Genomic DNA, 14,267 nt, shown 5'->3' on the forward strand with positions numbered 1-14,267 from the left:
CTCCAGCAATTCCACGTTATCGGGGGATAATCGGGGTAGAGAGATTTGTGCAAGGAAGGTCTGAATCTCTGAAGGAGATTTGGACACTGTGGAGGAGTATAGTTTGACATAGTAATTTTTAAGCTCGGCATTGATGTCTCCCGGGTGTGTTAGTTCCCTTCCAGTATCTGTCACTATCCTTGCTATCTGAGCAATAGCCTTCTCCTGGTTCACTAGTTGCGCGAGAAGTCTTCCTGTCTTATCTCCGTGCTCGAAGATTTTGACAGTTCTAGCCTGAATGCCTTGTCTGGTATAGTCTAGCTGCTTTGTAGAAAGGGTAAGGAGAGCCGACTGCCATGTGTCATATGTGGAGTCGGATTTGTGGATTATGTATTGTTTTTCTGCCTCTGCTGCCTTTTGCTCTAGGTTTGTCAGGATGACCTGTGATTGTTTCTTTTCTTCAGCTATGCTGGATATGTAAGCCCCCCGAGTGACAGCTTTGTGAGCATCCCATTTAATCAGGGATGGCACGGGTTCATGGGACAGTTGCCAGTACTCCTTCATCCTATCTATGACCGCGTAGCGGACTCTAGGAATTTCTAGCCAGTGGGGTGCTAGTTTCCAGACAAACTCTGAGTGCGTCGGACCTAAGTCTAGTGTGAGTTCTATTGGGCAGTGATCCGATATCCCTCTAGGTAGCAGTGCAATGTCGTGGACTAGCGTCTGACCTGCCGAGGTCGTAAATGCTAAATCAATTCTGGACAGTGTACGGTATGAGGAGGAGTGACATGTGTACCCCGGAGTGTTTGGATGCTTCCAGCGCCAGACGTCGCAGAGTGAGAACGCTGATGACCAGTCCAACAAGTGCGACGGTTCCGACGGTCTGGGTGTTAACCTGTCATCCTGAGTTGATGGGACCATATTAAAATCGCCCATATAAATTTTGTATGGAGTGGAGAAAACTAGTGTTTTCTGTGCGACTTCATGAAGGAGGTCAGGATTGCCTGGAGGGGGGTTGTAGATCCCGACGATAACTAGCAGTACTTCATGAATCTTAGCATGCATGAGTATATATCTGCCGGAAGCATCCAAATCTAAATGAAGTAGTTGAAAGGGTAATCCTTTTTTGATCAGTATGCTAACTCCTCTGGAGTAGGAAGAGTAAGATGAATTGTAGCAGTTGCTGATCCAAGGCTTCTTTAGCGCGAGTAACTTGCTGCCCATTAAGTGAGTTTCAACTAGTATGATAATCTGGGGAGCATGCTTTTTGAGGAAATTAAAAACCAGGGATCTTTTGATCGCAGAGTTCAGCCCCCTAACGTTCCATAAAGTGACTTTGAGCTGTTCCGTTCTCTTAGCCATAGTCACAGTGGTAAGAGAGTGTGCGGCTGATCAATATAGAAATTATAGTGGCAGAGAAAGAGACCCAGACTCCATGTTCCCTTTTAAACGCTAATCCTCCCCCCCTCCCTTCCCCTAACCTAATACTTACAGTCCCTCCCTGCAGCTTCAACCCAATCTCGAAGGTGCTTGGTTCCCGACCCGCAGAACTACAGAGAACGACCATGCGTGCGTGCCAGCCCAAGGAGCCCCCAGTGCAGCATAGATTCATAACTTACATCCCCCCCACCCCCCCCCCCCCCCCCCTTGTCCCAAACACACAAGCAGAACATATTCATAAGTACATATGCGACTGCCCTTTCACAAAATTGCATTTAGGAGAACTGCAGTCCCGCTTAGACCAAATTGCATAGACAAAGTAATGTAAGGAACAGCCGGTTCGTAAAGGTGTCGAATGGTTAGGCAGGTACGCCCATAATATAAAAAGAGACCGGCATCTTCCCAAGTGCGTTGTCAAATAAGCACAAAAGAAGACATACCCCCCCCCCCCTCCCTGCAGAGAGTTCCCCAACAAAACTGGCACTCATGCTGGGGGTAGGCCACTGTTATCCGTCCCGAGAGTTCCAGTGTGTTCTCGTAAGGCAGGGTAGTGTTATGTAGCAGGTAAGTGCAGGGGGATTCACTGCCCAGACCAAAAGGGTAGTTCCATCAAGGGGAAAGTAAAAAGAAAAAAAGGGGGGGGGGGGGGGTTTAAGGCCAGAAGCGGACTGTGTCAAAGTTCAACAAAGGCGTGATAAGTTTAGGCGTGATAAGTTTAGTTTCAAAGACTTTTATTTGGCAGTCAAGTGCCAAATTAGCAGAGAGAACATTATAACAAAACTTAGCATATCTGTGTTAGCCCAACATGGGCAACAGAGATCATAAAATACACAAAGTATAAAGTTACAATTACGTTCTAGATTCTAGAAAGATCAGCTCTAGAAAGCAAAAAAGTGGCTATAACAAAAACACAGAAAAAACATAAGAAACATAGCACGGTCAGTTCTATGGTATAGTCGGTTATAGTGGAAGGTCTAGGAAAATTGCGTATGGCGTGGGGATCCGCAAACACCCATGAGGCGAACCTTCGTGACCGAGTACAATGGCCAATTAGTAGTATGTTTGGACTGCCCAAGGTTAACAGGAGGGAAGTGCGAGGTCCAGCAGGACCTGGGCGCCTTAGGCGTGATAAGTTTAGGCGTGATAAGTTTAAGCACCAACTGGGTTCGCACCGCAGTGCACAGCTGATCAAAAGTTTTGCGCTGAGTTTAATAGCGATGCTTTGCGCGCGATCTAAACTTATCTAAACTTATCACGCCTAAACTGGCTTTTTTACCAGCCTGGTGCAATGATTATCATGCCTAAAGTCTTTTACTGGGTTAGCACCGCTTTGTGAGCCCTCTGTGTTTCATAGCTGAAGGTGTAAACCTCAAGGGTAAACAGGTAAAAACTCATAAGTGATGACTAATTGCTTCAATCCTGTTTAGAGGTGGCTGTTCTGGTTTGACAAAGATGGCTTCTGAAGAACAGTGACACCTGGCCTACACTTAGCCCACCTAAGTTGGGTCATGTGCTTACAAGCTCAAGAGACCCAATAAGCTTTCAGACGGTAAAAATCATACCGCTTGACAGATCTGCGGCAGCCCTGCACATCCACACCTCCAATGGATCCAACTCGGCATTACTGCCCTGAGCTGCAGATTTCCATCCCAAGCCTGACTCGGGATTACTGCTAAGGAGGTTAAAGGGAACCTTAACTGTGGACCCCCAAAAAAATTCACTTACCTGGGGCTTTCCCAAGCCTCCTGCAGCCGTCCTGTGCCCGCGCCGGTCCTTCGGTGCCCTCTGGTCTCCCTCCGCGGCTGTTTCGTTTTCGGCCGACTGCCAGTCATCCTCCGGCAAAGCGTCCTCTTCTTCCGCATTCCCCATCGTAAAGAGCCGTAAAGCGCGTCCCGCATGAAAACGAAACTTAGCCGCGGAGGGAAACCGGAGGGCACCGAAGAACCGGCACGGGCACAGGGCGGCTGCAGGAGGCTTGGGAAAGCCCCAGGTAAGTGAATTTTTTTTGGGCCCACAGTTAAGGTTCCCTTTAACTAAAGCCATAAGAGACTACAATTTCCAAAATAAACCCATGATGTCTGCAAACCATCTTCATTAAATTTCATGTAATCCAGCTTTATAATCATGGGTGGATATTGGCCGTACTTTTTACCAAAGGGGGTGTGGAGGGACAGATTTTTAAACGTGTGTGTGTGTGTGTGTGTGTGTGTGTGTGTGTGTGTGTGTGTGTGTGTGTGTGTGTGTGTGTGTGTGTGTGTGTGTGTGTGTGTGTGTGTGTGTGTGTGTGTGTGTGTGTGTGTGTGTGTGTGTGTGTGTGTGTGTGTGTGTGTGTGTGTGTGTGTGTGTGTGTGTGTGTGTGTGTGTGTGTGTAACGGACAGTCATCTGCAGATCAGGTGTGTGTGTGTGTTTAACGGACAGTCATCTGCAGATCAGATCCACTGGGATGAATCTGAAAGATTGAGGCCCTGTTTACAGTGCATCAGTTGCGTTGCAGAATAATTCTGCATGTCAACTCACTGCTCATACAATTCTATGGGGCGGTGCACAGTAGCAGATCGTGTTATTCTAACTCGTTGCATGCAGGCATTGGCCTCAATTCACTAAGCTTAACTCCTGTCTTTAATAACTCTTCTGAGCTGTTTTACAGTTATCACCATGGTGATATAATTGTAATAACTGTAAAACAGCTCAGAAGAGTTATAAAAGACAGGAGTTAGGCTTAGTGAATTGAGGCCATTGTATTAAAGTCTATGGTTAGTCTCAATTGCAATTCACAGTCATTATAAACTCATTAGTTATACAACTGACCACTGTGAAACTAGCCTTAGAGATAAATATCTTTCGTCTGTATCTTTTAAGGTCTTTTGTGAACTTTTTTTTCAAAGATTATCTGCAGATTTATCTTTGATCTTTCATTTTTCAAAGACTGTTATTCCGTGTGTACCCAGCTTTATGGTGGGCATACACGGTTCGTTTTTTCAGCTCGATTCTCTGCTCGATCAATTTTGCCACTCGAGTCTCTTATCTTCTGCTCATTTTTCTATCTTTTTCCATTCACTTCTATCCGGAATCGAGCGGTAAAACGATAGAACGGGAGATTGGACATGTCGGAAATGATCTAACCATCTAATCACCCCAAAAACGAACCGTGTATTCCCAGCATTAATATTTAAAATCTGCTGGCTCTCGTACTACATGGAGGTAGTAACACTGCTCAGTCATCTGCAGATAAAAATTGGAGGTGTGTATGGACTAAGCAATTAAATGTATAAAGCGCACAGTCATTACTTTGCATCGCTTGACAATTGCATTATTTTCCTTCATCCATAATGTAAGAAGGCTTTCATCTTCAGCGATGTCCATCTCACAGTCAACGTCCATCTTATAGTCCAAATTATCTTCAGGATTTTAAGTCATTGGGACAAAACTGACCAAATGATTCATACCTTTAAAGATGGAGAAGACATTTATGTTAACAATAAATCCCTTTCATTCTAATGCTAACAACAGTCTGGTTCGGTACATCAATTTTGGTGCAGTGATTGTGGATGTTAAAAGGACCACTCCAGCGAAAAAAGTAAGCAGTTCAAATCTGGCAGAACCAACAGGTTTTGGACTAGTCCATCTCATCATGGGGGATTCTCAGGGATTTCTTGTTTTTTAAAAGCATTACCTGAAAGGCAGATTAACTGCCAAGACAGTGAGATACTAGCCAGCCTCCCCACTCACATGCACACTACTTTGGCAGTTAGACTTAGCAACTGCCGTTCAGGAAATGCTATTGAAAAAAAGAAAACCTTGAGACTCTCCCATGAGGAAATGGACTAGTTGAAAAGCTGTTGGTTCTGTCAGATTTTAACTGCTTACTTTTTTTCGCTGGAGTGGTCCTTTAAACGCTCGGTGCAATACTACCCTGGTACTGATCAGTAAGGCAAAACATCAGCACTTTCTAATTAACTACTTCAGCCCTTAGTCGTTTTCACTTTATGCATCCAAGCAGTGTTCACCTCCCATTCATTAGCCTATAGCTTTATCACTACTTATCACAATTAACTGATCTATATCTTGTTTTTTCCGCTACCAATTAGGCTTTCTTTGGGTTGTAAATTTTGCTAAGAGCTACCTTACTGTAAATGCATTTTAACAGTAAGAAGAAAAAAACGGAAAAAAATGCATTATTTCTCAGTTTGCGGCCATTATAGTTTTAAAATAATACATGCCTCCATAATTAAAACCCACGTATTGTATTTGCCCATTTGTCCCGGTTATTACACCATTTAAATTATGTCCCTATCACAATGTATGGCGACAATATTTTATTTGGAAATAAAAAAGTGCATTTATTCCATTTTGCATCAATCACTATTTACAAGCTTATAATAAAAATAAAAATAGAAATAGTTCATTTTTACATGCATATTTAAAAAGTTTAGACCCTTAGGTAAATATTTGTTTTTTTTATTGTAATGTTTATTTTTTATTATTAAACATTTTATTTGGGTATTTTTGGGAGGGCGAGATGTAAATATTAATTTTTTTTTAATGTAAATATATATATATATATATATATATATATATATATATATATATATATATATATATATATATATATATATATATATATATATATATATATATATATATATATATATATATATATATATATATATATATATATTTTAACATATATATATATTTTAACCACTTCGCATCCAGACCTTGTTTTCCCCTAATGGATCAGAGCAGTTTTGACGCTTTAGCGGTGTCCCTTTTTAATCAGCAATAACTTCATCTGTACTCGTGCCACTTAAATGATCTATATATCGGTTTGTTTTTTTTCAAGATAAACTAAGCTTTCATTGGCGGGTATTTGGTACCAAGTAAAATGTTCCTCTCTATGCATTTTAATGGGAAAAAGTGGGGAAAAAATTTAAAAAAATGCATTCTCTCTCAATTTTTACAAATTTCTGTTTAAAAATAAAAAGTGCTATTGACATAAAAACTGTGCCACTAGTTAAAGTTGCCCCAGTATAGATATCCAGATGTGTCCCCAGTATCACCCCCCCCCCCCCAGTATAACCAGATCTGTCCCCAATATCCCCCCCCCCCCCCGGCATAGCCAGATGTGTCCCCCTGTGTTTGCCAACCCCAGAATAGATTGACAGATGCTCCCCCAGGATAGTGCCCCTCTTTACAGCCAATGTGTCCCAGGGATCAGGATCACCCCATTATAGCCAGATGTACCCCCAGGATTAGCGCTGCCCCCATCAAAGCCAGATGTGCTCCTAGTATTTGATTATGGCCCAGGTGCCCAGATGAGCCAAATTATTAAATCCTCCTCCCCTTAGTTAATAAGATGCCCCCTAATAAATGTGTACCCCCCCTTTACATATCCTACCCCCTGCCCTCATTATTGATAGCCAGATGTCCCCGTCCCCCCCATCAGACAGCCCCCTCTGTGCACGAATCATTAAAAAAAAAAAAAAAAAAACCTCCAGCAAGCAGCCTCACTCACCTTACCTCGTTCCTGTGACTATCCTGAAGTCTGAGCCTCCGGTCCCCACTCTGCAGTCAGACGCATAATGCCGGTTACCGGGGTCCCGGCTTGATGACGTCATCCAGCCGGGACCCGGATACTCGGCATTACGCGGCTGAATGCAGAGCGGAGAACATCAGGATAGTCGCAGGAACGAGGTAAGGTGAGTGAGGCTGCTTGCTGGAGTTTTTTTTTATGATTTGTGCACGGAGGGGGACAGATGAAGGATCGCTGCAGTTGACTACTGCAGCGATCGTTCATGGGAGGGGGGTGGACTAATTGGCTACAAGGGAACATGTTCCGTTTTACCAATTAGTAATGCAGCTGAAAGTGCCGGTGGTGCGCTCTGAAGCGCACCCGATCGTGCACAGCAGGGCTGCAAATATAGTCAGTATATCTACGTCATTGTGGCTTGAAGGGTGCGACAGATGACATAGATATACTGTAGCGGTGGATAAAGTGGTTAATGTAGATGTAGTTTTACTTTTTGGCCACAAGATGGCAACCTTAGGCTTGTTCACATGACGTCACTCTAAGCGTAACATGTACGCTTAGAGCAGTGATGGCTAACCTTGGCACTCCAGCTGTGGTGGAACTACAAGTCCCATGAGGCATTGCAATACTCTGACAGCTCTAAGCATAACTTGGGGAGGCAGAGGCGTGATGGGATTTGTAGATTTGTCACAGCTGGAGTGCCAAGGTTAGCCATCACTGGCTTAGAGGGACGTAGGAGGCAGAAAAAGCAAGGCTTCCGAGAGAAGCCTAGTTTTTTCTGCGGGGGGAGAGGAATCAGTGATCGGGCACCATGGCCTGATTCATTGATTCCTGGGCTAACAATCCGTGCACGCGCGCAGATGGCCGCGGGAGCGCACGTGGCCTCCTGGACGTAGCTTCTACGTCCAGGAGGTGAAAGTAGTTAAGCAATATCAGTTAGGGAAGGTAACAGGCGGCACCATTGTCTATTGATCTTCGATTGACCATTACATGCGCGCTAATCTTCTGGGGTTCCCTGTTTATGGGCCCCGTATGTGAGTTATCGTTTTTATGTCTACTGCCTTTTAAAGAAATTTTATCTAAATAAACGGGTTACGCTTAGATATTGCCGTTTTTGTTTTCCTATATAAATTCCTGAAACTTTACCTCCACACGGATGTCCACTGGATCTTCACGACGTCTGATGTTCCCTGGACGTTATCTGTGACATGAGCCATTTCACAACCTTATAATGTGGGTTGTTGGGAGCTGGTAAGCCTTTTCTAGTTTTGATGTTTGGCGGATACCTACCTCTGAGCATTTGATATATTGTGGTGAAGAATTTACCATTCCCTACATACAATGACTTTCTAAACCTGCGCTGACCTTTGATGTATGCCTGACTTCTGAACTTTTGGACATTGTTCTTCTCAGCGGCGGTTCCATTGTCCCTTGGCGCCGATATATTTGCTACTATATAAGCAATATCAGTTGCCTGGTAACCCTGCTGATCTTTCTGGTCAGCAGTGTCTGAATCACCCACCTGAAACAAGCATGCATCTTGTCAGATTTTTGTCAGATACTTCTGATGTGCATGTTTGTTCAGCATCTATTGCTAAAAGGATTATGGTCAAGCAATTTGCATTGTTTCAAAGGAAATAAATATAGTCTTCAAATGAAAAGTAGGCCGGCACCATCCATGTCAATTTGCTCTTTTACTTTTATTAAAGACAAACAGACATATTAAGGTACAACGTTTCGGAGGCGTACCTCCTTTGTCAAGTAATGTCCATGTCTCCAAGACAAGGACATTACTTGACATAAATATGTCATCCTCCATATGTCTCTCACCTCAGGTTTCCTTTAAAAAAAACACCACTAAAGGTGGCCATACACTTATAGATTTGCAGCAGATTCGACCATCAGATAGATTTTTGTCAGATGCCTGTGAAGTCTAATCTGTCAGGAATCTATTTTATGTGCGCCACACACTAGGAACAGATTTCCAATAGATTTCAGAATTAAATCTTTTGGAAATCGATCTAAATGCATAATTGCACCACCCAATGCAACTCTATGGGCCATCTATCTGCTGCCAAATTGATCAATTTGCTGATTTGAAAGAACAGATTTCCAATCAATCGATTCTGTAGATCGATTCTATTGATCGAAGGCTGAAATCGACCAATGTATGGGCCCCTTAATAAAAAAAACATTACAATATTTAAAATGCATGTAAACACATACATATATAGGATAAACATTTCTGCCAGAGTAAAATGCACTCTAAATTAAATTTTTCCTATTTGCAGTCACTTACAGTAGGTAGTAAAAATATGACAGTTGTGGCAGGTTTTGGACTAGTCCACCTCTTAATACGGGGATTCTCAGTATTTCCTTTATGACCTTTTTTTCAGGGCTGTGGAGTCGGAGTCGGAGTCGTGGAGTCGGAGTCGTGGAGTCGGGCAATTTTGGGTGCCTGGAGTCGGAGTCGGAGTCGGGAAAAAATGCACCGACTCCGACTCCGACTCCTAATGAATTTGTAACTGTAATTAAAATAGAAAATATGATAAAATGTTCTATTTCTCAGATAATAGTCATTAAAAATAATGTATATATACAGTATATATACAGTAATAGCTGTGCTTAGTCCACAAAAATGAAATAAACCAATCAAAATTAGTTACTTGTGCTGCTTCAATAAAGCAGTCCCCGTATTTTTAAGGTCAGATATACATATCTGATTGTGGCTGTATATATGATGTGTACACAGGAATCTCTTATATATACTAAATAACATCTATGCTGTAAGAATAAAGCCTGATGTGTAGCTGTGTCACTAATAGAGATGGTCAATGAGATGGAAATAATTCTGCACTGATGCTGATTTATGCAAATGTATGCACTCCCTTTGCTGATGAAATCAAATAATTTGATATGTTAAAATTTGGTTTGGTGACTACAAATTAAAGGGTACCTGAGACGGATGAAAAGTAAAGTTTTATACATACCTGGGGCTTCCTCCAGCCCCCTTCAGGCTAATCAGTCCCTCGCTGTCCTCCACCACCCGGATCTTCTGCTATGAGTCCTGGTAATTCAGCCAGTCAGCGCTGTCCGGCCGCATGCCGCTCCCACAGCCAGGAACATTCTGCACCTGCGCAATAGTGCTGCACAGGTGTAGTATGCTCCTGGCGGCGGAGTGTGTGCATGCGCACTACGCCCGACTGGCTCAAGTACCTGGACTCATAGCAGAAGATCCAGGTGGTGGAGGAGGACAACGAGGGACTGATTATCCTGAAGGCGGCTGGAGGAAGCCCCAGGTATGTATAAAACTTTAATTTCATCTGTCTCAGGTTTACTTTGTTACACAGTAGTACTATACTCTACATATGCACTCCCCACAGAGCTGCAGGGAATCCACTGAGAATGCTGTGCACATTGAACACAGAGGTGTTGTCTGTCACCCATAAACCTGGTTCAGATTGTGCATGAAGAATGTGTAATAGAGGAAGAATCTCCTCATTCCCCTGCAGAGTACCTGCACATCATTCTTACATGTACCCACACTTACATTGCCTAGGGCCTGATAGATGTTCTTTGTTCCAGTTTGTACCTTTTTCAAGTACTCTTACCAAGGACTAGTTTTAGTCTAAAGGGAATAAATATAGTAGTCTACATATCCTTCTCACTTCAGTTGTCTTGTAAAATTCCTAAGCGTTGGCAGTTAAGAGACGAATTTCATGTTACATACTTTTAATCAACAAAATTGTAATATGCAAATTAGAGGAGTCGGAGTCGAGGAGTCGGAGTCAGAGTCGTTGGATTCCTAAACTGAGGAGTCGGAGTCGGAGTCGGTGGATTTTTGGACCGACTCCACAGCCCTGCTTTTTTTCTAATTTTTGCGATGCCCCTGCCTCATCCCACAGCAAAAAATGACTAACATATGACGCTGCGGCAGAGTGTGCTGACAGGGTCATATGCATAGCGCCGACCCCCTCGCCCAGTGACATACTCACTGCTGGACAGGAAGCACATCACTTTTTAAAAGGTATGCATTGCCTATTGACTTACATTACTGCTGCCGTGGAAGTCCGGCGGTAACAAGCTGTTGACTCTGCAGTGGGGAATCAGAAACTTATAGCGCGACATGGTAAGTGTGCTAGGCCCCATCGCCTGTCATTGCGTTAACCTGCGGTAATACAGGGTAACGCAATGCAAATGTAAAAGGGGCCTAAGCCTTACCAAACCATTGCCTGAAAAGGATTTATACAAACATACCAGCCAACCTCTCCACTTGTTTGCACATTTTTTTTTGGCAGTCAAGGTTCCCACACATTACTTGACTTGTAGGCTGATCACCCATATAATTAGATTATTAAATCAAATTGGATGAAAATCGGTGCTGCCAAGAGCATACCTGATGGATGATGCGACCAATTTCGGACCATAATTGGTTGAATCAATCAGCCTGTAAAATCTCAGGCCGACGTGCTCAATCAGGTGTGCAATGGTAGCAGCATTCGATATCCGGACGAGTGGCAAAACCCCCGGCGCTGTCCCCCGACGTGTAAAATGTGCCCTTTCCCCCCACCCCCCGATGCATAAAATACTTTGCCTGTCGGTGTCAGCCAATGTCTCCGCACTCTTCCTCACACACCCCCTCCCTCTCCACAAGGCTATTCGTGTATTGCACGTGGGCACGTGTGGCGTCACACACCCGCCCACGTGCAGTACGCAGGCAACCACATGGGTCACGTGTGAAGCGGACACCGACAAATAAAGTATTCATCTTCATTTGGTGGCTTGAAGGGGGGGGGGGAGGTATGGAGGACATGTCCGGTGGCGGCAAGTGGATGCTGAAATCGATTGGGGTTGGTCACTGAGATGCAAATAATTTTGAGTTGATGCAGCATAATGAAAATTTTGTTTGCAAAATATGCAGCTTGAAAATTAACCAATCAAATCCTGCTGAGGTAACATTCAATTGGTCCATTTTCAACCTGCATAAATTTGCATCTCATTGACCATCCCTACTTTCAATGATACTAGTTTTGTAGTGGTTACACTCACAGAGAGCAATGGTCTGCTTGTAGCCAGACCGGCGGCCTCTGTCGAGAATCTAACGTGTGTAAACCTGCCTTGATGCATTGCTGAAGAATCCGGTGAGCCAGATTGACTCGGCCAAGCCATTATCCCACCTCCATAGCAACAGAATGCACCTACATGTCTACAGGAAATTTGTAATTATTTGCTCATCTCCAGCCAGGTAGGGATGGCCCTTCTTAGAAGAACGGAGAAGCATGGGATCAGTTGGATCAGGTGATAGATTTTAAAGAGAACCCGAGGTGGGTTCTAAGAATCCTAATAGCACACAGAGGCTGGGTCTGCATTTAATGCACAGTCTGCCTGACAACAGCCAAAAAAACACACACACACACACACACACACACGCGCATCCTGTGCTGATGCCCGCCTCTGAACCAGCTGTAGAGGGTACTTGAACTATGTTTAAATATACCAGATAGCCATACCTGGGGATTCTTCATTGCCCACATAAGCTCCATGGTCACTCAGCTTTGCCGACCTCCCCTCTGAGCTCTGTCCCCATTCAAAGCTCTGACTGAACCTGTATGAGCAAGATTGCATTCTATATCCTCTCCATGCACCCTCTTTGATCACGCTCCTAGAGAAGTTGAAGGACCCCAAGTATGGCCACCTCATGCATGCATACTTCATGAACGCACGAAGCAGATGTAATATTGCTGTACACAGACAGCGCACAGCAAATGTACCATTATTGAGTGTACCTTGGCCAGTTAGGTTATTACTGACTGTAGCTACGCTGGCGTTACTTGAGTACAGCGAGCCACGCTAATAGTGTAACTCAAGGTACACTCCTGGCGGTAGTAATGATAGTATTTCTGTGCACTGTCTGCACACAGCAATACCACCACTGCCTCGTGTCTCAACCCCAATCTCCCTTATGACGGTCTTAACCCCCTTCTGTACCACATACATTTCATAACTATAAACAAATACACACATTACCAGCATATATTTACACAGACTACACATAAGAGCATCATGCATCACACAAGCATTACATATATACACAGTAGTGTAGCAATAGGGGATGCACAGGTTAGGACCACACCAGGGCCCCTGAGCTAGAGTTCTTCATCTTATTAGTGCTATGCTGATAATTAACACCTCTATATGTGCAATGAATAATAGTACAGTATTACTTAAAGGATACCTTAGCGGTAAATAGATTTAAAAAAGTATGCCTAATGTGTGTATGGGGAGTTCAGCAGAGGCTTACGGCACCTCCCGTGTCCCAGCGTCACCCTCCGCTCTCCTGTACTGATGCCAGTAATCTTCCTGGTTGGTGACCTCTGACCCAGACATGCTGCGCAGGTGCAGTATGTCCGCTAGAGCACCTTGCATATACGCAAACACGCTGATGTCATATGGCGTCACTGGGGAGCGCGGTCACAAGGCACTCTAGCAGACATACTGCACCTGGGCAGCATGTCCGGGTCAGAGGTCACTGACCTCACCAACTAGGAAGAAGACTACTGGCATCAGTACAGGAGAACGGAGGGAGCCGCCAGGACACGGGAGGTGCATTTGCCTCCGCTGAACACCCCATACACACACTAGGTGTCCTTTTTAAAATCTATTTACCGCTAAGGTATCCTTTTACTGTTTCCTAATTACATCTCTCTGACACTGCAATTGTCCTTGGGAGGTTTTGAGGCTCCATATCAATAGAATGCTAGGGGCCCCATGTAAAACTCACAGTGGGGCCCCAAGTTCCTTAGTTACATCACAGTACATACATACACACAAATACCACATGAAACCAGGGGGACATTACACACATGCAACGAGCATATATTCACACATAAAGCACTCATCTGCAAAATCTCACACGATTCTACACCTAGCAGCACTCACTATCTTCCCCATGCTGCATCTCTCTGCAGCTCCGAAGTGTCTTCTCTCATGACATCCAGTCCTTTAGACTTGCCCACCTTGCACCGGGAGGAGGAGGAGGGGGTGAATGGAATTTCTCCCTGCCTGTCCTCTGATCAGTCAGCACAGCACGGAAGTGTGCACAGTGCTGTTTATGGCGGATTAGACAGATCAGGCACTAGCTCCAGCAATCCAGCTTTTTGTTTCTTCCCCAGCCAGGCTGTCACCCCCTTTGTGCAGGACATTTGGTGTGGTCCTCCTAGTAACTCTGCAGGAAGAGCCTGGCTGTTCTGATTGCCTGATTGATGCAGAGGCTGAATGTGTGTTGTGCAGCCACGCCCCCTTCCTGCTCGTCACACA

At 44.2% G+C, this 14,267-nt stretch overlaps 1 protein-coding gene across 3 annotated transcripts in view; it reads right to left on the reverse strand.

Annotated features, from left to right (window-relative positions):
• FANCG (FA complementation group G) overlaps window positions 1–14,267 on the reverse strand; it is a 37,016-nt gene extending 22,749 nt beyond the window's left edge. For all 3 annotated transcript variants that reach the window (XM_068239489.1, XM_068239498.1, XM_068239480.1), the window contains exons 1-2: window positions 13,890–14,267; window positions 4,709–4,866 (exon numbers count right to left, since the gene is read on the reverse strand). In XM_068239489.1, coding sequence (XP_068095590.1) covers window positions 4,709–4,801 — 93 coding nt within the window. In that variant the 5' untranslated portion in view covers window positions 4,802–4,866; window positions 13,890–14,267. The remainder of the gene's footprint in view (window positions 1–4,708; window positions 4,867–13,889) is intronic.

The sequence above is a fragment of the Hyperolius riggenbachi genome, chromosome 1 (genome assembly GCF_040937935.1).
Source record: "Hyperolius riggenbachi isolate aHypRig1 chromosome 1, aHypRig1.pri, whole genome shotgun sequence".
Lineage (NCBI taxonomy): Eukaryota > Metazoa > Chordata > Amphibia > Anura > Hyperoliidae > Hyperolius > Hyperolius riggenbachi.